This window comes from Schistocerca americana, chromosome X (assembly GCF_021461395.2).
Source record: "Schistocerca americana isolate TAMUIC-IGC-003095 chromosome X, iqSchAmer2.1, whole genome shotgun sequence".
NCBI lineage: Eukaryota > Metazoa > Arthropoda > Insecta > Orthoptera > Acrididae > Schistocerca > Schistocerca americana.
The window spans coordinates 653,668,092-653,692,874 of NC_060130.1; the positions used below are offsets into that span (position 1 = coordinate 653,668,092).

General features: G+C 40.7%; 1 protein-coding gene across 1 annotated transcript in view; it reads right to left on the reverse strand.

Moving 5' to 3' along the window:
* LOC124555403 (lysosomal Pro-X carboxypeptidase) overlaps positions 1-13,675 on the reverse strand; it is a 61,285-nt gene extending 47,610 nt beyond the window's left edge. The window contains exons 1-2 of the mRNA XM_047129298.1: positions 13,489-13,675; positions 1,977-2,117 (exon numbers count right to left, since the gene is read on the reverse strand). Coding sequence (XP_046985254.1) covers positions 1,977-2,117; positions 13,489-13,569 — 222 coding nt within the window. The 5' untranslated portion in view covers positions 13,570-13,675. The remainder of the gene's footprint in view (positions 1-1,976; positions 2,118-13,488) is intronic.
* Between the last annotated feature and the right edge of the window lie 11,108 nt (positions 13,676-24,783).

Here is a 24,783-nt window from a genome sequence, read left to right on the forward strand (position 1 = left end):
CTGTGTTTACAGTCAGTGAGGGCAGCAGGACACTGCAGTTCCACCTATTCAGTTTGATGGTTGTAAATGCATATCTACCACTGTCACCAGATCTTCTTTCTACCATGGTGAGTTTTAATTACATGATATCTTCTTTTTATTATGATTATATTTTATTTACCACTCCTCACCCAACTTGTTATACTCAATATTTTTTATATTTATCTTTTTACCTCTTTTTAGGGTTCCCATGCATTAACTTGTAGTTTATGGCAAGGCTGTTCCCCACCGCCATTTTATATGATTACATGGCCCCATACAAAAAATTTCCAGTGTCTAACCAAGTAAGATTTAGAGCTTTTTCTTAAAACTCATTCAACCTTTAACGATATTGTATCCACTGCTTACTAGGTTCACATATCTGAGCTGTAATTTATTTCCTTACTGTTCCAGTCTTATGATGTGCTAACCATGTGAGATGCATACTTGGAATTAATATAGTTACATAATTGCAACAGAGACTTTTTGCTCATTTGAATCACGTATCTACTGTTGATGCATGCCACAACTGAATGGAATATATTACTGATCTCTTCAAAAATGTGTTAACATCCATCTATTTTCTATTCAATAGTGCATATTACCAACAAATTGAGCTTCATTAGCTTCATTATCTGTGGTTGCCAATACAAACCATTTTGATGGCAGTCATTTCCACTGAAACTGACCTGTTTGTTCATAGATCATATGTTTGTACTGTGGCCACTGGTGCAAGAGGAACTCAATAAGTTTTTAGATTATCTTAACCATACACAGTCTAAGATCAGGTTCACCATTGATCAAGAAAAATATGGACAACTACCATTTACTGACTTTCTGATTAAACAAAAGAATAGTGGATTAGATGAATTTAGAATTCAAAGACAGCCCACAAAAGCCAATATGTATGAACATGTCTCTGGCTGTCATTATCTGGCACAGAAATACAGTACAACCAGCAGACTTGCATACAAAGCCCCCATACTTCCAGAATAGCTATGTCTTCCAAAAACATCTAAACATTACATTTAAGAAGAATGGGCACAGTAAGACACACTACCTGTCCTAGACCATGGTGGCAAACAGTCAATAACAAATTGAGTCTCTCTGAAACAAGAACTTCCCTGTGACAAAAATTAGATGGCATCTTTTACTTCAGTTTCTGATTACATTCCTAGTTCATGTGCCACTTTGCACTTGTGCTACAAATGAACTCTTATTACTACTAAAAGGAAAGTATCTGTTTAGGAAATATGGCACATGAAGGCTGTTCAGTACATCTTCCACTATTCTGTATTGCCAAGCACAAGCATAACTTTGTTCTGAAACCTTCCTCAAATCATGTGAGGATTGGTATTGGTATTATGTACTACTGGATTTGCTGAGTACACAAGTGAGACACAATTAAAGCTTTATTTGCTATTTTTTAAATTTTATTTATTACAAATAACTGTCTACTGTATAAGGCTGCAGCACGAGGAAAGGACAGAGATATTCTCTCTCTCTCTCTCTCCCTCCCCCCCCCCCCCTCTCTCTCTCTCTGAGTGTGTGTGTGTGTGTGTGTGTGTGTGTGTGTGTGTGTGTGTGTGTGTGTGTGTGTCCAGTTTAAAATTAGTAAGAGGGAATACAAGTAAAAGTATCGTGTGCCACTGGTATCACGTACTTCCTTATGACTGGCGTTCTACAATTAACTGATTCTGAGTCATTTTCTCTCCCTATGGCATGTTAGACACTCTGAATACTTTAGAATAACACCTGGAAACTTGAGTTTTAATATTTCTTTTAAGAAGTATCTTTCTTTTATGATGTATCTTAATACTGTAATCATCATTTTAACTATCACCATTTTGTTAAGTATTTTGGTTTCTCTCTATCCAGATACATACAATGTTTTTGTGGTTGGAATAAGTGTGTGTACTATGAAATTCTGTTTCAAAAATTACTTATTCTGAACTCACCGAGTTGTTTGCAAACATTTCAATGTCACCTTCATTTCCAGTGTAGAAGAATATGGATCCTCGTTTCTGGTCCCAGTATGAATTGTTCACTAAGTAACGTATCGTGAATGTGTCTGAATTAGCAAAACTGAAATGATCAACCTGTAAAGGCACAGAAAGCAATAGTATTATGAAATAATGATGCAGAATAAAACACTCATAAGAATCCAGAAACATAATCAAGTAAAACAGGGGAATGGCAAAACATAGTTGTAGAAGCTCAGCTAAAAAGATTCTTATAATCCAGAAATTTCTGGACAGAAAAATAAAATGATTATGGCAGGGAACCATTAACATCAGAAATGAACTGTTGAGTAGCTTTAGTATAAAGAACATAACTATTACAGTCGTTTATTTGACATAAAACTGCTAAGCTTAATTAACAAAATGCATCAACCATTTGATTTCTTGCTCAGATTTTCACAGTATCACTCAGATATTCTTCTAAGGAATAATAGAATTTCTGTACTAACAACTTTTGTAGCTTTTGTTTCAGGTGCCCTAGTTCCAAGCTGTGGATTTGTTTCTTTTTGAGAATGACGTAAATTTTCATGTCCATGTATTCTTAGGTTTATGTATATAGCTTTAATCTGTGAGTGGGAAGCATGAAATTGCCCTTGTTCCTAGTGTTATATCAATGTTTGAAATTATTGTCTATGAATAATTTGGGGTTACTGTATACAAAAATAATCAGTTCATTAATGTACAAACAGTGGGCACTTAATATTTTTAAATTTCTTAACAGTGGGTGGCTGTATTTGTTTTGTTTTGCATTATACATATTTCTAACAAATGATTTTTGTAATTTAAATATTATGATCATTTTGCTTGTGTTACCCCAAAAAATAATGCCTCCCCTTATAAATGGTTCAAAACAGCTGTGGTAAACTACTTTTCCCATCTCCATGCTAGTTGAATATGACAGAATCTTCATTGCAAGGGTCAGGCTGTTTAATTGATTTGTGTGAAGACCAGGATACAATTAGACCCAGATGCATTCCTAAAAAATTAACAAAGCCCAATTCTTTCAGTTCTTGGTTTCTATGATTAATGTGGGCTTCTTTTACCTTACAGTCTAGTTTTAAATTGCAGTATATGTGTTTTTCCAAAAATTTAATTTCAATCCATTTAGCTGGAATTAATTTTCTAAACTATCTGGAAGAATTGTGACAGTTAAGGGAATTTGTTCCAAGTCATTGCTTTCAACAAGGCGAGAAGTATAATTGGTGAATAAAACTGAGTGTGAATTTATGTTTAGGGGCAAGTTGTTCATATTAAGTAGAAATGACATTGGACCCATAACTGAATCTTGTGGAACGCCTTGTGAAATAATCTATTGAGAGAAGGAATTTCCCTTGCTTGATGATACAACTGTGCTTCATTTTCTGTTTGTGAGAATGCCCTAAAGCACTCTAAAGCGCAACCTCCAACTCCGGATCTTTCCATTTTATACAGGAACAAGTGATGGTTTACACAATCAAATGCTTTTGTGAGATCACAGAATAATCCTGCAACTTTTCTAGACTTGTCTAAGGCAGAACTGATATTTTTCACAAACGCATTAATGACTGCCAGTGTGCTTTTGCCTTTTTGAAAGCTTGAAAGCCATATTGATTTTCTGAACTTATGTTTGATTTTCTATATATATATATATATATATATATATATATATATATATATATATATATATATATTAATTTGCATTACCATCGCTTTTTCAAATGTTTTTGAAAAATAGAGACTGGGAAGTAATTCCCCATATCTTCTCTTGAGCCTTTTTTAGATAAAGGTTTTACCTCTGAGTACTTTGTGGCATCTGGAAATGAAATCATCATGTGGCACTGTTGGCCAGGATGCTCCATCCGGGGAAGTTCAGCTGCCGAGTTGCAAGTTTTATTTCAGACAATGGCACACTGGGAGACTTGCATGTCAGTGATGATTAAGACAACACAACACCCAGTCTACGAGTGGAGAAAATCTCCAACCTGTCTGGGAATTGAAACCGGGCCCGCAGCAGGGAAGGCAAACATGTAACCACTCAGCTAAGCAGGCAGACGGGCATCTGGAAAGTGAACTTCTTCAAGTGATTTATCAATTATTTAGCAAAAGGGGTGAGCTATTATCTTGACAGCTGCTTCAACTATTTGGGTGGTATGCCACTCCAGCCTGTAGAATTTCTGTTCTTTTTTTTCCTTTGTTTTTTCCTTCCTTTTTTTTAGCTGCAATATAGTTTTCTCTATATCTTTGGCTGAAATTTTGTCAAATTTGTTTAAGTATTCTTCTGTCCTCTGACCTAAATGTACTTTTTCTGTATAAGCATCTACATCGACATCTGGTTTTGCTACATTTATAACAAATTGAATGATTCTGACAATTGACGAGGATTTGTTACCATTTTATTTCCCTTCTTAATTTTGGAAATATCTTTGCTGTCAGCTCTAATTCCCAGGTCTGATTTTATGACAGCCCACAATGCCTTTGATTTGTGTCCAGGAGCCAAGACGAATTTATTGTTAACAATTTCTTTTGCTGCTTTTACTGTCCTTTTAAATATGCTTTTGTACTATTTAACACAATTAATGAAAACAGGGTCTTTGTTGTATTTCCATTCCTTGTGCAGTTGTCTTTTTTTCCAATGGACAGTTTTACTCCAACAATGATACACTTTAGTTTACTTGAAACTTTTGTGTGGCGTACTCTAAGTTTTATTTATTTATTATTTATTTATTTATTCATCCGTGGAACAATATATATTGTATGGATGTCGTCAGATTACAACACATGAGCACACATTTACATTTACAATTAAACAGATTTCTCATATTTTGTGTAGTTTTTATAACTAGTCATACACATATTTATAATTACATAATATTTTGGTGATAATGTCATATGTTGCTAATAATCTACATCTATGTTAAATATTCTTTTACAGTATAAAAACTTTTACTTACTAAAAAGGTTTTAAGCTTTTGTCTGAAAGTGAGTGGCTCATTTATTTCTTTAATTTCTTGTGGTAATTTGTTGTACAGTTTTATCCCATTGTAAAATATACTTTTTTGCGTCTTTGCCTTGTTCTTTCTATCTAGATGGATGTGGTGACAAGCTCTTGTTTCATGGTCATGTATTAGGCTGTTTGTGTTGTACATGTTAATATTTTTCTTAATGAACATTATGTTCTGAAAGATATACTCACAAGAAACAGTTAGAATTCCTAGCTTTCTAAATAATTCTAGACAGTGGGCCCTGTTGTTGCTATTTGTTATGATCCTTATGGCTCTTTTCTGTACTTTGAACACAGTTTGTATGTTACTGGCACTTGTTCCCCAAAACATGATCCCATAGCTGAGGACTGAGTGTAGATATCCGTAATATGTTATTTTAAGACAGGTATTATTGCATACCGGTGCAAGGATTCTAAGAGCATAGCATGCTGTGGATAATTTCTTTGCCAAAATGTTGACATGGTTTGTCCATTTCAGTTGGCTGTCTACATTCATCCCTAAGAATTTGGTACTTGTTACACATTCTAATTCATTATTATTAACTTTTATTCTAGTGGCATTGTGTTTTTTGTTCAATTGGAAGTTAATATAGTTAGTTTTCTTTACATTTAGGGTTACTTTATTTTTTAATGACCAGTTGTGGACATCATTGAGAGCCTCGTTTGCTCTTTCTGACAGTTGTGTTGGATTTTCACCTGTTATTACTATGTTGCTATCATCAGCAAAAAGTATTTTTTCGCCATGTCTGATACTTTGTGGGAAGTCGTTAATGTATATAAGAAACAATATTGGGCCTAATACACTTCCCTGTGGGACGCCTATATTCACATTTTCTGGGTCAGACAGGTGTTTTATAAGGGAATTGTTTGAAACTTGTGATATCTCAACTCGTTGAACTCTGTTTTCCAAGTATGATTTGAACCACTTCTTTGTCACACCTCTTATTCCTATTTGCCCTAATTTATGAAGTAAGATTTTGTGGTCAACTGTATCAAAGGCCTTGGACAAGTCTAAAAAGATACCACTTACATTTTCACCTTTGTCCAGTGCTTCTAAAATTGCTTTAGTGAACTGTGCTATAGCATATTGTGTGCCTTTTCCGGGCCTAAAACCAAATTGGTCATTGGAGAGAAGATTATATTTATTCAGGTAATTTAGCAGTCTCTTTTTGACTAGTATTTCTATTATTTTAGAAATGATAGACAGTATAGAGATCGGCCTGTAGTTCTCTACATTTTCCACATCTCCGTTTTTAAGGATAGGTATAACTTTTGCTTGTTTTAGGTACTCCGGAAAGTATCCAGACTCGAAAGATTCATTAATTATGTCTGTTAATGGGCCCTTTATGGAGTCTATACAATCTTTAATTACGCAGACTGGGATTTCATCAAGTCCTACTGAAGTTTTATTTTTTAGTTGGTGTACTACTAGTGCCACTTCCCTTTCTGTAGTTGGCAAGAGTGCCATTGAGTTTGTTGGCTGGTTCTGAGTAGGTAAATCATACGTATCTGGAAATTTCTGCTGTAATTTTTTTGCAATACTACTGAAATATGAGTTTACAAAATCAGCTAATTTTTTAGGGTTACCTACTGGTACATCTTTGTTTTTAATATGTGAATTGAGGTCCTTTTTAGCAGAGTTAGATGTTTCCTGTTTGACGATGTTCCAGGCTGCTTTGCTCTTGTTTTCAGCTTCAAGTAATATTTTGTTGTTTGAAAGTTTTTTTGCGGCTAGCAACACCTTTCTGTAAATTTTCCTGTACTTTTTGTAGGATTGCAGAACTTCTGGATTAGATTGATTATTTTTTATGGAGTTGAGATATCTAAGAGTTTCTGAGGATTTTTTGATACCTGTAGTCACCCACTGATTTCTCTTTGTAGTTTTAATTTGATAAAGAGTTTTGGGAAACATCTCTTCAAATCTGAGTTTAAAAATTGACATGAACTTGATAAATTTCTGATTTACGTTGGTTTCTGCATAGACTTCCCTCCAATCTTCATATTCTAACTGGGATTTAAACTGATGCAGGGCTGATTTGGAAAACATTCTTTTGTATGTACAAAGTTTAGGAGGAGTTTCTACATGAATGTTAGTTTTTAAGATCTGGCAGAGGTGGTCTGCTAGGCCCAGGTTTTGGACAACAATATGACATTTTTTACTATCAATATCTGTAGCTACATGATCTATAGATGAGGAGGATTCTTTCGTTATTCTAGTTGGACAATTAACAAGGGAGGATATTCCGTAACAGCTTAGAATATTCACATATATGTTGCTAGCCTTATCAGGCTTCATCATATTAATGTTTAAGTCACCACAGATAATTACATTTGCTTTTGGTCCAGAAACCCTATCTAAGCTTTGATTCAGTTTTGAGAAGAATATATCAATGTCTCCACTAGGAGAGCGGTACACACAAAATATGACTAATTTTTTTGCTATGCCAGGTCCTATTATTTCAACAGCGGAAAGTTCAAAATGTTTGTCCTCACCTAGATCTAAAAGATCATATCTTACTTTAAATGACATACCTTTTTTTACATAGATACATGAACCTCCACCATTCATTGAGATTCTGCTATAGTAACATGCAAGGTCAAATGAGGCTAATGCAATGTGTTCAATTTGCTTCCCTTTGCACCAGTGTTCAGTGATACACAAAATTTGGCTATCAAATTTTTCCAATTCTACTTCTAGCTGTTGTGCTTTGATCTTTATGGCTTGAATGTTTTGGTGAAACACTGTTAGGTATTTGTTTTCACTTATCTTGGTGGCACCTTTCCCTTTAGACCTGATGCTAAAAAATCCTTCAGATGAGCTGGTGGCATGGTTATTCTTCTGTTGATGACAGTGGAGGTGAGTCTGTTGCCGGTTTGACTTGGAAGTTGGTGTATCTGAGGGTATCTGCCTTATGTTAGTCTTGTAACTGAGGCCGGGTACCAAAAATCCTGCAGAGTTGAAAGTTTCCTGGTTCTTGTGCTTCTTCTGTTTGCTTCAGTTACTGATGATGATGGTGAAGCTGGTGAAAAGTCTTTCACTGTTGAAGACTGAGGAGCGGCCAATACTGATGAAAGGTCATTGGCTGTTGGCACATCAGGCGTTTTTTTTCTTGTTAATGATGCAGTTGCGTAGTATGTAGCTGCTTCTGCTGAAGCTGCTTTGGAAACTTCTGTCCTAGTTGACTCATTTATCTCAGCTGTTTGTGACGAAAGTGGAGATTCTAGTGCTGGACCTGTTGTCAGTGATTCAGTTTCATTTTCTTGTTGGAAATTTTCAGTTGCTGTGTTTGGTGGTGGAAGTGGTATGGTCATGCTATTCTTGTCCTTAACTGCCTTCACTGCATTAAGGATTTCTCGACTAATGAATGATTTTCCGAGTTTATTTCTGTGAAGCCCATGCCTTGTAAAATGACTTCTCTCTGTGGATGGTACGTCCACATATGTGGCATTTGGGAGGCTTCGGCAGATTTTCTCAAATTTCCTATTAGTAACTGTGATTTCTTTGTTGACACAGGATTCTTCTATAAGATCATGTCTTTGTGGGATACTGGCAATGAAGAAGTTAACATCTGTAATTTTCTGTAATGTACTTCTTAGAGCTCTTGTGGCGAGTTTGCCCTCGTTCCTATAAACATCATTAGCACCTCCTATTATTAGACAGTTGCTTCCAAGCTTCAAAGAATGTTCACAGTCTTTTAAAACTTCGCGCAAGGGGGCCCCCGGTTTCGTTATTCCACTAACCTTGAATATAGTTTGCATGTTGAAATATTTACTTAAATACATGAACATTTTTTTCTAAAAATGCATTAAAATACACACAGATAGGAATATCATCTTGAACTTGCCACACCACCTCTTCTTATTTACATCAGAACAATTTCAAATTTTCAGTAGTAAAACGTCTTTTGCTATAAGTTTTTTAGTGCTTGGTTAATTTGCATTAGTTGTTTCAATAAACAGAGCAGAGTGGTCTGAAAGTCATAAGTCTACACATAGCTTCCTTGCATCATCAAATTTATAATTTGTTACAATATTATCAATACAGGTTCCATGATTTTCTCTTGTGGCTTCCAAGAAGTTTACCTTGAAACAAATTTTTTTGGATTAAGTACAGAATCTGTATTGAGTCAGGGAGAAAAGATACAGAACAAAAGAGAGCAAGCAGAAAGATTGGGACCCAAATGAGAATTTGGAGAACAAACAATAAGACACATATTAAAAGAAGCACAAGTGAAAGATATGGGTGGAGAGGCAAATATGCAAAAGTTTTAAGAGGGTAAAAGAAACAGGAAGACAGAGACAAGTTTTACCCCTGGAGAGTAGCAGGACCATTACATCTGCATAACAGCAGTTTACATCCAAACAGGTCAAAGGAACTAGAGCCGTAAGGAATAAAAGGGGGAGGGAGTGCAAGAGAATGAGGTTCCACAGATGGCATGAGCCCCAAGGAGCTGTATATTTATCATGCAATAAATCATAAAATAAAAACATTGTGTGTGTTAAACCAAGTAGACAACATATGACTGACATTATGTACATAACTGCCTAAACAGAATTGGTAACAATTCTTTGATATGCCGTCACATATTAAAACATGCCACCAGAGCTGTATCCCAACATATATATGTCCCATCATATTAGACAAGAAAATTCTTTTCTTTCCTTTCTGTATAATGCTCTAACCATGGCCTGTTTGAGGCACAAGCGACAAGCTGCTGCTTGGAGCACAATGCTGAGTGGGTTGCCAGAAGCACCACAACTGCAAAATTCCTATATAGGATGAATTACAATTAGTAGCAGCTGCTTGGGGCGCCAAGCTGAGACGGGTGGCCAAGTCCAAGATTTGTATACTGTGCATATCCCAATTAGTAACAAAAACTGACATGGGTGAAAGTCTATGAAGGCAGAGGGGGGCTGGGGATGGCGTCAATGATAAATAGCTTGTGTGGAAAAATGATTTTGGGCTGGCCGCAGCCAGTGGTGGTTCATTATAATTGTAATTAAGGCATGTAGAACAACATGATCATCAAACTTATATTGTAATAATTGCACAACAACAGTAAATTATAATTGTGTTTCAACAGGTGATTACCAGTAATTATTTCATAGACCTTATTACCAGCAATGGCACTGTGAAATTCATCTCAGATGATTTCATGTTGGCAGTAAGGCAACAATTAGCAGAAAAACTAACCTGCAACTAAGACTGTGCAGTGGTCAAGTAAGGAGAGTGGTTTAGTTTACCATCCAGCTATCTGTATTAAAGTTTTCTGTAACTTCCCTCAGTCACTTACGGCAATATGGGGATGTTTCGTTTGAAAAGTTCATGGATGATTTTCTTCAACTTGTATTCTATCTCTACTGAATATTGTCTTTTACTAGGTTATATAATGATAAAAATGTTTTATGGAGCAATGGCCTGGTGCAAGACTTCCAAAAAGACATCACTTCAGAGACACTCAATCAGAAGCACCTGATGTATCAGGTGGTCACCCATCCAAATACTATTTGGGCCTGACATTGCTAAACTTCAATGGTCGGGTGGGAACCAGCGTTTCCAACATGGCAAGGCTATTGGATACTAGGTATGTGATGTATAGTCTTTCAGTTTGGCATTTTGAGTAGTCCTCTCTGAAGTTTTCATATGCAATTTACTAATATGATCATAATATCTAATCCACGATACATCATTCATTGAGTATGGAGATTCCTAAGAATGAATATCTGGCCAACCAAATTAGCAACACCATTGCATCAGTCAATTTGAAAACAGCGTCGCTGACTGAATGAGGAATAAGTAAAGATAGGCTTCAAATTGTGAGTTGGTTTAACGCACCACACTGATCTACTAAGTGTGGTCCTCTTGGAAATAACATGTCCTTAACTTTCACCTACTTGAGGACTGAGTGCTGATTTATTCAGCCAGTTAATTATTAACAGGACCTGCAGTTCAGTGCGCAATACCTACCACAGTGTAGTTTGAAATTTTTTCGCAGGCACAAATGACTCTGACTGGTTCGTTAACTTAAAAAGTGAGAAGGATCGTCACGGGCTTGAACCCTGTACATTAACTTGTCACACTGTGCAAGCCGGCCGGAGTGGCTGAGCGGTTCTAGGCACTTCAGTCTGGAACCGCGCGACCACTGCGGTCGCAGGATCGAATCCTGCCTCGGGCATGGATGTGTGTGATATCCTTAGGTTAGTTAGGTTTAAGTAGTTCTAAGTTCTAGGGGACTGATGACCTCAGATGTTAAGTCCCTTAGTGCTCAGAGTCATTTGAACCACACTGTGCAAGAAACACACACATGAAAATATCCACTTGTTTTAGCTAAACAGTTACTGATACCATTGTGAACAACACGCATGCAATTTGAGAACCCTGTCCATTCAGAGTTGTCGGCCCTAATGAGCCTAATTCGAATCTTCGCGGAAAAAAAAAAAATTATCAGTAGTACCTACTTGACTGCCACGGGGAACGAGCAGTGGTGGCATACAGTTCCTGAACACCAGGTTGTAAGCCACTGTCTGGGTTATATCGTAATCCTCTCTGCAATATCGCATGTAATGTAGGAATGTCGTCGATGGCGATCATTCACTAGATGAAATGAATTTATCGTATGGCAATGATGGCCGGGAGTCCCCACCTGGGGAAGTTCGACCGCCGAATTTCAAGTCTATTCAGTTGACGCCACACTATGTGATTTGCGCGTCAATAATGATGAAATGATGATGAGGATAACACAACACTTAGTCCCCGAGTGGAGAAAATTGTCCGACCAGACCCACAATCGAAACCTGCCCTGCTGCATGCCAGCCTGATGCGCTGACCCTTTTTTTTTTCTCCTCAGCGTTCTCGGAATTTGGTCTGGGTGGACGTCACATGACACCCCCTTCAAGTTCATCGTTGAATACTTCACTCAGTAGTGGTTAAAAACAGTCTTGGTTGCAACTACTGTTAAGCACTGGTTTGCCGTATGCCATATATGAATTGGAAGAACTTCACTCAGTTTTCTTTCCTGCAGACGGCAGCTAGCCCTCTGACGGAACACACTGAGCTACCGTGTCGACGTACCACGCACTTTAAAGGGCGGACATTGCTAGAGGATGATGATGTTTGGTTTGTGGGGCGCTCAACTGCGCGGTCATCAGCGCCCTTGCAAAGTCCCAATTTTTGACGAGTCCAATTTTTATTCAAGCCAGTCTATCCACTGTCACGAATAATGATGATGATGATGATGAGGACAACACAAACACCCAGCCCCTGGCAGAGAAAACATTGCTAGATGAATGTCCCCTTGGTCCTATGTAGGTGTAGGCTACGCGCCCTTACCAATTTGCATTGTCTGCTTTGATTTAATTCTGTACTAATGCATGACACAAAAATTACTCCGCTGCATAACATCATACAACGCCACCTCCGTGAGGAGCAGCATTCTCTTACTGTACCTTTAATCTTTCATTCGGTTCCACTGGATTTCGATATTCAGCAGCGGCAATATTGCTATTACGGCAGTATCAACATAGAGAAACTGAAAATCCACTAGTTGTTGAGGAACATCTGTCCTTTCAGAATGTTCAACAGTTTTTGCACATTGCTTCACGCATCAATTTTCGAAAGCCTGTATCTAGCTATCATCTTCTCGTTACTTTGTGGTCGCCCTCGGAATTCCGGGCTGTCTTCTGGACTGAGTTTTAAGAGTACTTAGTTAAAATTTATCTTGCCTCTCAATGTTTGAAAATTATAGATAACTTACTAGTTCAAGTTACTGGAAAAATAAGTGTGGAGAGAAAAAAATTGAAGCATTGCATTGCACTAACGCGGGAAATAGTGTCAGATTCATTGCTGACACACATATTTCTTAAAATCAGTCAACTTCGCATCGATGGGAAACAGAAGAAAATTAATCGAGTCTGTGCAAAAGAGGCATCAGTAACGGTATGAAGTTCGACCATCAAAAGTTCGATGAAATGCTGAAGGGATTTATCAGAACATATTTTTGGAAGTTTCTATATTATTAGCAGCTCGCAAAAATGTTTTATAATATTCGATTTACGCATGGACTTCATCCCACATCACGTTATGTTGGTAACACTCACAATGGTTTTCTTGTAAAACACACAATCATGTGACATGCGCACAAGACAATAAGCTACAACTCGTGGTTTAGCACTACCAGTTTACTATATGTAATAAACACTTAGACAAACTCTATCATCCTTGTCAACCTCTTCATAAATGAATAAGTACTTGATAATGTATGCATTTCTTTTCTTTAACAAAGGTAAAATCCATACAGGTAAGGATAGAACAGTTAGAACTGTTGCAAAGAATCAGCTGACATACATATTTGATCCGAGTGCAAAAGGCAGACAGAAAAGAGGTTAGGATAGTAAATAATTCACATTACAGATCAGTACAGTAACGCGAACAGTGTTAGCGAAACTTATTGATTGCATGTGATTTCATACCGGTACGGTGAATCTTTTTACTTCGTAGTGATAGGCAGCGCAAGAGCCTGCAAGCAGGACTATTACAACCGCATTCATCATCTTGTGACAGACGACAACTGACCGCACCGGTAGCCTACAGCGTGTAGTAGGTGCGACGCAGTGCTGCCACACTACGGGAGCACTGCCCCGGGGCCAGAATTCGGCTGCAAGGAAACTCGGCACGCAGTGAAAACAATTGACTGACGATAAGCGCAACAGAATTCGGCTGCAAGGAAACCCGGCACGCAGTGAAAACAATTGACTGACGATAAGCGCAAGGTAGTCCTCGCTAAACAGACCAGTCCCTGTCACAGGCGCGACATTTTAAAATACTGATAACTGACACGTCGTTTTCAAGCAATTGTATCTTGTCTTCCAGTACTTCAAAACTGAAGATACGGAAAGTGAACGAAATAGATACGGTAGCTTTTCACTGAAGCGTTATTTTACGCATTGTTAGTTCAGTGCCTTCACTAGCCTACCATACTAATGTATTGTATTCAAAATTTGAGCATAATTGTGATTGCAACTCGTAATCAGGGTAGTTCAAGTCTCTAAAACCAACATCAACAATAATTCTGCAACGCTTCCGAGCGAAAGCCATAAATTGTTTTTTTTAGTCATGCAAATATGAAAAAACACGAACTGCGCTTATCGTATCCTGGAAATGCCTATGACTCACAAGCGAAAGCAAAAGTCACTAGAGAACTACCTGAGAACGACGATTATGGAAAACTAAAATATGTTACGTCATCTGTCTTATTATATAGCGTGTCCCCCACTTTTAGGTCAAAATTTTATACATGATAGAGCATCTTAAACAGAGTATCTGGATATCAGGAACGAATAGTCAGAAACGAATATTTCGGGCTACACATGGCTGTATGAGCCATGAGTGCCAGGCACGTGTTCGTAAACGGGTAGGGATCTATCGACGTAGCACATGCTAGCCTCGCAGTCTCAGAGACTCCGCAATTTGGAGACCGTTTGTACACGCTAGCGTCTCAAATGGCGAGTTCTGTATGAGGATGATTCGAAAGAAGAGAAAGGCGTGGAAAAATCCGTTTCCGTGCTCGGGATCGGTAACGCACATTTGTGCGCTGGCGCTCGACCCGCGAATGAGGCGGTTCGAATACTGTTGGCAGAAAAAAATTTTCACTGCCTGTATTTTGTCGGCAAGGGAATGAGAAGTGGCAACGTATAGTTTCTGATCACCAGACTTTGCGCCAATGTCATGGTTTTAATACCAAACCACTCCGCAGTGTCTCATCAAGTGAGGGCATGTGACACAATTGATGGTGGTCGGTCCGTCGGATGGAGACGTTAAGCTTGACGGCCCCCTTGGTGCTTTTCACGAGGAATAGCCTACGAGCTGCACCGGGTTTCACCCTCTCCCTTCTTTCATCATCATTCAACACAAACATTACACTCCACTCCACACACACACACACACACACACACATACACACACAATACACACATGTAGTACGACAAATATTGTACTGGCGCATGTTGCATATAAATAAACAAATAAAAAAGACCTGGGAGATTATTTACCTTACCTTACTCTTCCCTCAACAAAAGCAGGGACACCTTGATCAGTTCCTGTGCATACACAGTCTAAATAGGTAGTGGTTCAAAAATTTTATTCCAGTTTGTGATACAGATACTTGTTATTCGTAAAAGGCAATCCGAATAAATTTAACAATAGTGCTGGCCCAGCTACAAGTACATTACCCGGTCAAAAGTATCCAGACACTTCCTACGTAATAATCGATCGAGGTGGCGTAGTGTTTAGCACACTGCACTAGCATCCGGGAGGACAAGTGTTCAAACACCAGTCCGGCCATCCTGATTTAAATTTTCCGTGTTTTTCCTAAATCGCTTCGGCCGCGCGGGATTAGCTGAGCGGTTTAAGGCGCTGCAGTCATGGACTGTGCAGCTGATCCCGGCGGAGGTTCGAGTCCTCCCTCAGGCATGGGTGTGTGTTTGTCCTTAGGTTAATTTAGGTTAAGTAGTGTGTAAGCTTAGGGACTGATGATGTTAGCAGTTAAGTCCCATAAGATTTCACACACATTTGATTTTCCTAAATCGCTTCATTTAAATGTCAGGATAGTTCCTGCGAAAAGTACGGCTGACTTCCTTTCCTATCCTTCCGCAGTCTGATAGGACTGTTGACCTATCTGTTTGGTTCTCTTCCCCGAATCAACCAGCGAACCTACGTAAAGCGGAATCGCTCGCTAGATGTCACGAGTCGCGGATTCGAAACTATAAAGGGAGGCTGGGAGTATTGCGTTGTGTCGCCAGTAGAGAATTAGAACAGTAGAATTGGCCAGACAGGAAAGCTCAGTGGCTGCGAACGTATTTGGTTCAAATGGCTCTGAGCACTATGGGACTCAACTGGGTCATAAGTCCCCTAGAACTTAGAACTACTTAAACCTAACTAACCTAAGGACAGCACACAACACCCAGCCATCACGAGGCAGAGAAAATCCCTGACCCCGCCGGGAATCGAACCCGGGAACCCGGGCGTGGGAAGCGAGAACGCTACCGCACGACCACGAGACGCGGGCGAACGTATTTGAAATGGGAGCGACATACGTGGTAATATTTACGTGAAAGCGTGCTTTTTCGAGCATTTTTGGCAAGTGTCAGCTTTGAGTAGTCATAGAAGACATACCGTAATTACGAGACGAATTTCCTTTACTCAGTTTAAAGATACAACCATGTTCTACTTGCAGGAGGAGTTTCGTTATTTTCTGATTAGCCGTTTCAGCGCTATGAAGTTAAATGAAAGACGCTGAGATTGAGCTTATCACTGTAGTTACTGCGGAAGAGAAAGCATCGGTATATAACTTGAGCTTTTGTTGGTTACATCGCATGTAATACTAATGAATACACCCCGTGTTTGCCAGTTAAGAGTTCGTAAAGCAATTCCGTCAGTAGCTGCAATATACAGTATGTTCGGAAATCCCGTTACAAACTTGTGGGACTTGTAGAGCGGAGTGACTAAACAATAAACTGAAGCGTCAAAGAAACTGGTATAGACATGCGTATTCAAATACAGACATATGTAAACAGGCTGAATAAGGTGCTGCGGCCGACAGTGCCTACATGTGACAACAAGTGTCTGGCGCGGTTGTTGATTGGTTACTGCTGCTGCAATCGCAGGTTATCAATATTTAAGTGAGTTTGAACGTGGTGTTATAGTCGGCGCTCGAGCGATGGGACACTGCATCCCCGACGTAGCGATGAAGTGGGGATTTTCCTGTGCGACCATTTCACGAGCGTACCGTGAATATCAGGAATCCTGTAAAACGTGAAATCTCCGACATCGCTGTGGCCGGTAAAAGATCGGGACCAACGACGACTGAAGAGAAATGTTCAACGTGACAGAAGTGCAACCCTTCCACAAATTGCTGCAGATTTCTATGCTGGGCCATCAACAAGTATCATCTTGCAAGCCATTCAACGAAACATAACCGAAATGGGCTTTCGGCGACGAAGACCCACTCGTGTACCTTTAATGACTGCGCGACACAAAGCTTTTCGCCCCGTCTGGGCCCGTCAACACCGACATTGGACTGTTGATGACTGGAAACGTTGCCTGGTCGGACGAGTCTCGTTTCAAATTGTGTCGTGTGGATGGACGTGTACGGGTATGGAGATAACCTCATGGATCCATAGACCGTGCATGTCAGAAGGCGACTGTTCAAACTGGTGGAGGCTCTGTAATGGTGTGGGGCGTATGCAGTTGGAGTGATGTAGGACACCTAATACGTCTAGCTGCGACTCTGACAGCTGACACGTAGTTAAGCATCCTGTCTGATCATATGCATCGATTCATGTCCATTCCGATGGACTTGGACAATTCCAGCAGAACAATGCGACACCCCACATGTCCAGAATTGCTACAGGGTGGTTCCAGGAACACACTTCTGAGTTTAAACACTTCCGTTGACCACCAACCTACCCAGACATGAACATTATTGAGCATATCTGGGATGCCTTGGAACTTGCTGTTCAGAAGAGATCTCCACCCCCTAGTACTCTTAACGGATTTATGGACAGCCCTGCAGGATTCATGGCGTCAATTCTCTCCAGCACTACTTCAGACATTAGTCGAGTCCATATCACTTAGTACTGCCGCACTTCTGCGCGCTCGCGACATTAGGCAGGTGTAGCAGTTTCTTTGGCTCTTCAGCGTATTTTGAAAAGGAACCCATCTTCGGAGACGTACCGTTTCCATTCTTCGACAGGTTCAGTTTAGATGTGTAACGCGTCAACGTCCGCTGAGGGAAAGAGAGAGGTTTGAGTTGCTTGTCGTGATATGGAATAGGGTAGACAAGATGACGTGTACTACGTCGTATGCAAAGTTTAATTTAGGATACTCCTGTAGAGACAGAGGAAGATCTGCTGGCATATACCGAGCGAGGTGGCGCAGTGGTAGCACACTGGACTCGCATTCGGGAGGACGACGGTTCAATCCCGCGTCCGGCCATCCTGATTTAGGTTTTCCGTGATTTCCCTAAATCGCTCCAGGCAAATGCTGGGATGGTTACTTTGAAAGGGCACGGCCGACTTCCTTCCCCATCCTTCCCTAGTCCGATGAGACCGATGACCTCGCAGTTTGGTCTCTTCCCCCAAACAATCCAAATCTGCTGGCATAGCCACGGAACTAGAAATTTAAGGGACACCAGGTGGGATGAAGAGTGTGCACCAGAACATGCTTCGTAGTTACTATGTCTGTAACAACACTGATGGTCACCACATCGAGCTGCTGTTGTAATGCATCAGTACTGTCCTGTACATATTGTCTGCTGGGCTCTGTTTTGTTTTGGAATAATGTAAACACGTGATGTTGAAGTGTTAATGCAAAAAATAGTTCAAATGTCTCTAAGCACTATGGGACTTAACATCTGAGGTCATCAGTCCCCTAGACTTAGAACTACTTAAACCTAACTAACCTAGGGACATCACACACATCCATGCCCGAGGCAGGATTCGAACCTGCGACCGTAGCGGTCGCGCGGTTCCAGACTGTAGATCCGTAAGACATTTTTTATTTCTGCCATCTAAACTTTCTGGAATTATTTGCACAACACAGTTTAGCAAGTGTCTTATTTTCCGCAAGAACTCTTATCATTTTCCCGCTATTCGGTTATTTTCGACCAGTACAGTTTTTTTAAACTTTTTGTATATAAGCCCCAACTTCCGAACAGCACGCCAGTATGTTGTTTCACTCATATCAGGAAAGTCTTCCACTTTAGTCTTCAACTTTTCCAATACGGCTGCTACAGTTGGAAACTACTTTTCTACATAGAAGTCGTAGGTTTTCTCTTCATATGACTTCCTGTGTATCTGTTGCCTGCCAGCACTCCTTTGTGGTGATAGAAAACATGGAGTTTCTCTATATTCTCTCAAAACTGGCCTCACTGTACTTTCAATAATACCGAAAAATTCGGAAGATCTCTTTAATGGCTGTGATACGGAACAGCTCGCACCATGTCCCTCTTCAGCCTCAGTGTAATCACGTGCACAATGCCCATGGGCTTTTCACAGTTTCGTAACTGCTGCATGGTTTAACACGCATAAAACACAAGAGATTATGTTATGATGATTGCCTCACGAGAGTTCATAACAACGAATGGGTGGACGATTGTTTTCTATCTGACGGAAAGCCCCGATGTAAACACTGCAACAATGAACAGTGAAATGGGAATAATGTTCAGAGATCCGGCAACAGGACATATGCAAACACGCGGAGCATAAAAACACAAAAGCAAATAAATTAAAGATGTGACATTAGCGCATTAGGTAGGTTTGTGTGCAAAAAAATATAACAGTTGCGAAAGGTAACAACAGAGCTTGCATTTACACTTTTCATCTTTGTTAATACATATCACCGTTAGGCGGAGTGCGGTAATATACATCCACAATTGTTAGGTCAAAATGACTAACAGTAAAGCAACAAAAATTCGTCTGCAAGCTGAGAATAGTTGCACCTTTAAACTGTGCAAAGAAAATTTTCCTCCTAATTACTGTCTGACTCCTATGACTCCCACGCTTGCCATAAAATTCTCGAAAAAGCACGCTTTTTCTTAAATACTGTCATGTTAACCCAATTTCAACTAAATTGTAGTATTCATACACCAAATAAAACTAGGCATTTCCAAAATTCCGGCAAGGTACAACACATCGGTGTTCGTCACACAGAGTAACTACACTCCTGGAAATTGAAATAAGAACACCGTGAATTCATTGTCCCAGGAAGGGGAAACTTTATTGACACATTCCTGGGGTCAGATACATCACATGATCACACTGACAGAACCACAGGCACATAGACACAGGCAACAGAGCATGCACAATGTCGGCACTAGTACAGTGTATATCCACCTTTCGCAGCAATGCAGGCTGCTATTCTCCCATGGAGACGATCGTAGAGATGCTGGATGTAGTCCTGTGGAACGGCTTGCCATGCCATATCCACCTGGCGCCTCAGTTGGACCAGCGTTCGTGCTGGACGTGCAGACCGCGTGAGACGACGCTTCATCCAGTCCCAAACATGCTCAATGGGGGACAGATCCGGAGATCTTGCTGGCCAGGGTAGTTGACTTACACCTTCTAGAGCACGTTCGGTGGCACGGGATACATGCGGACGTGCATTGTCCTGTTGGAACAGCAAGTTCCCTTGCCGGTCTAGGAATGGTAGAACGATGGGTTCGATGACGGTTTGGATGTACCGTGCACTATTCAGTGTCCCCTCGACGATCACCAGTGGTGTACGGCCAGTGTAGGAGATCGCTCCCCACACCATGATGCCGGGTGTTGGCCCTGTGTGCCTCGGTCGTATGCAGTCCTGATTGTGGCGCTCACCTGCACGGCGCCAAACACGCATACGACCATCATTGGCACCAAGGCAGAAGCGACTCTCATCGCTGAAGACGACACGTCTCCATTCGTCCCTCCATTCACGCCTGTCGCGACACCACTGGAGGCGGGCTGCACGATGTTGGGGCGTGAGCAGAAGACGGCCTAACGGTGTGCGGGACCGTAGCCCAGCTTCATGGAGACGGTTGCGAATGGTCCTCGCCGATACCCCAGGAGCAACAGTGTCCCTAATTTGCTGGGAAGTGGCGGTGCGGTCCCCTACGGCACTGCGTAGGATCCTACGGTCTTGGCGTGCATCCGTGCGTCTCTGCGGTCCGGTCCCAGGTCAACGGGCACGTGCACCTTCCGCCGACCACTGGCGACAACATCGATGTACTGTGGAGACCTCACGCCCCACGTGTTGAGCAATTCGGCGGTACGTCCACCCGGCCTCCCGCATGCCCACTATACGCCCTCGCTCAAAGTCCGTCAACTGCACATACGGTTCACGTCCACGCTGTCGCGGCATGCTACCAGTGTTAAAGACTGCGATGGAGCTCCGTATGCCACGGCAAACTGGCTGACACTGACGGCGGCGGTGCACAAATGCTGCGCAGCTAGCGCCATTCGACGGCCAACACCGCGGTTCCTGGTGTGTCCGCTGTGCCGTGCGTGTGATCATTGCTTGTACAGCCCTCTCGCAGTGTCCGGAGCAAGTATAGTGGGTCTGACACACCGGTGTCAATGTGTTCTTTTTTCCATTTCCAGGAGCGTAGAATGTGAGCTCCAAGTCAGGGGTCAATCATCATGCAATGGGTATCAGTCACTGAATGTCACCTGAGTAGCATCTACATCTACATCTGCACCTACATGGCTACTCTGCATATCACACTTAAGTGCCTGGCAGAAGGTTCTATTATCCCACTCTCGAACAGCGCGCAGAAAAAACGAACACCTATATCTTTCCGTGAGAGCTCTGATTTCCCATATTTTATTATGATGACTGTTTCTCTCTATGTAGGTCGATGTCAACAAAACACTTTTGCATTCGTAGGATAAAGTTGATGATTGAAATTTCGCGAGAAGATCCCGCCGCAACGAGAAACGCTTGTAGTTTAATGATGTCCACCCCAAATGCTGTATCATGTCCGTGACACTCTCTCCACTATTTCTCGATAATACAAAACGTGCTGCCCCTCTTTGAACTTCCTCGGCGTACTCCGTTAATCTTATCTGGTAAGGATCCTACAAAGCGTTGCAGTACTCCGAAAGAGGACGGACAAGCGTAGTGTTGACAGTCTCTTTAGTACTGTAGGTCTGTTGCATCTTCTAAGTGTTCTGCCAATAAAACGTAGTCTTTCGTTCGCTTTCCCCACGACATTTTCTATGTGTTCTTTCCAATTTAAGTTGTTCGTAACTGATATTCCTAGGTATTTAGTTGAATTTACGGCCTTTAGATTTGACTGATTTATCCTGTACCCGAAGTTTAACGGAATGCTTGTAGCACCCATATGTATGACCTCATACTTTTCATTATTTAGGGTAAATTGCCAGTTTTCGCACCACACAGATATCTTTTCTAAATCGTTTTGCAATTTGTGTAGATCTTCTAATGACATTACTAGACGATAAACGACAGCATCATCTGCAAACAATCTAAGACGGCTACTCAGATTGTCTCCTAAATCGTTTATATAGACACGGAACAGCAGAGTGCTTATAACACTACCTTGGGAACGTCAAACGTCACTTCTGTTTTACTCGATGACTTTGTGTCAATTACTACGAACTGTGACCGCTATGACAGGAAATCACGAATCCAGTCGCATAACTGAGACGATATTCCATAGACACGCAGTTTGATTTCAAGCCGCTTGTGAGGTACGGTATCAAATGCCTTCTGGAAGTCTAGAAATATGGAAACAATTTGAAATCCCTTGTCGATAGCACTCAACACTTCGTGTGAGTAAAGAGCTAGTTGTCTTTCACAAGAACGATGTTTCCTAAATCCGTATTGACTACCTGCCAGTAGACCGTTCTTTCTGAGGTAATTCATAACGTTCGAACACAATATATGTTCCAAAATCCTACTGAATATCGACGTTAATGATATGTGCCTGTAATTTTGTGGATTACTCCTGTCGCCTTTCTTGAATATTGATGTAACCTGAAAAACTTTCCAGTCTTTGGGTACGGATCTTTCGTCGAGTGAGCGGTTGTACATGATTGTTAAGTATGGAGCTATTGCATCAGCATACTCTGAAAGGAACCTAACTGATATACAATCTTGACCGGAAGACTTGCTTTTACTGGGTGATTTAAGTTGCTTACTACTCCGAGGATATCGGAATAGTACGGAAAACGGATTGTATGAACACATAACAATGGCTAACCTCAGAATAAATGTGGGATAACTAAACCGGTGATTCTGACAGTGTCAGTGAAGTTAACCGGGGAATAAGTTTTGACAACGCAGGAATAGTTACAGAATTAGTAATGACAAGAATGATTGCGAGTACGAGGAAGAAGAATAAATGGGGACATCAAACAAATTATATGGAATAATGTGACGATTCCTAATTTATATTAAAAAATTTGTACTACTACCACTTTTCGGTCTCATGCTTGAGAAACTGGAGCATATAAATGAAATGTGAAACTATTTCCTAACATAAAACCTTTTGCTTGTACTAGGCCTAGCAGGCATTTGACATTGGTACTTCGTGAATTACATTCTGGCGTGTTATTTATGTAAATGAGGTAGATAAAAATAACTATTTGTGCCAAGAGAGTCTCGCTTATTTGGCGTCTGTTACAGTTGCTGCATTATTAGAAAGGCCTATTTCGTTTTATCTAACAGACAATGACAAAACAGACGTAATCAAATCGAGAAACGACATCAGTCTTGGGTGCTATTCGTATTAACAGCTTTTTCAGTATTATACAACGACATTTTGATTTTTCATGTAGCAGAACGTTTTATACATCAAACTCTTCAGAAAGATGTGCACTACAAAATGAAAATAGTTTTGCAATTTTTTTTGTTGTTTTTTGACGTCCTATCTCAAATGCTCGAGTGGGAGGGGGGCGCCACTATCAAGTTTTTGCCCCGGTTCGGAAATATTGTAGATCCGGGGCTGAACATCAGTGACGACGGAAATGCTTCCCGGTGTGTGGGAGGAAGTCGAGTGTCGATGTGGTACTGTTCGTGTCACCGGTGGAGATCATATTGAACGCCTGTAACCTAAACTTGAGAGATTCGTAAATATGCGTCCAAAGTTACACAGCTGTATTCCTTACATTTTAATCAATCTACTCGTTCGAAATACATATAATCGTTTTGAAACGCCCTGTAAGAAGATGAAAAGAGGTGAAGAAGTAATTACCAGTGCAATCATAGGCGGTAGTGAATATTGTCTGCAGTTTTCGGGCAGATTTAAAGCACTGAATATCTGCATCTACATCTACATCCATACTTCGCAAGCCACGTGGCGGTGTGTGGCGGAGGGTACCTTGAGTACCTCTATCGGTTCTCCCTTCTATTCCAGTCTCGTACTGTTCGTGGAAAGAAAGATTGTCGGTATGGCTCTGTGTGGGCTCTAATCTCTCTGATTTTATCCTCGTGGTCTCTTCGCGAGATATACGTAGGAGGGAGCAATATACTGCTTGACTCCTCGGTGAAGGTATGTTCTCGAAACTTCAACAAAAGCTTGTACCGAGCTACTAAGCGTCTCTCTTGCAGAGTCTTCCACTGGAGTTTATCTATCATCTTCGTATTGCTTTCGCAATTACTAAATGGTCCTGTAACAAAGTGCACTACTCTCCGTTGGATCTTATCTATGTCTTCTATCAACCCTATCTGGTACGGATCCCACACCAGTGAGCAGTATTCAAGCAGTGGGCGAACAAGTGCACTGTAACCTACTTCCTTTGTTTTCGGACTGCATTTCCTTAGGATTCTTCCAATGAATCTCAGTCTGGCATCTGCTTTACTGACGATTAATTTTATATGGTAATTCCATTTTAAATCACTCCTAATGCCTACTCCCAGATAATTTATGGAATTAACTGCTTCCAGTTGCTGACCTGCTATATTGTAGCTAAATGATAAAGGATCTTTCTTTCCATGTATTCACAGCACACTACACTTGTCTACATTGAGATTCAATTGCCATTCCCTGCAACATGCGTCAATTCGTTGCAGATCCTCCTGCATTTCAGTACAATTTTCCAGCGTTACAACCTCTCGATATACCACAGCATCATCCGCAAAAAGCCTCAGTGAACTTCCGATGTTATCCACAAGGTCATTTATATATGTTGTGAATAGCAACGGTCCTGCGACACTCCCCTGCGGAAGGAACTACAGTGCAGTCCTCTGTGAAACAGCTTTGGAAAAAG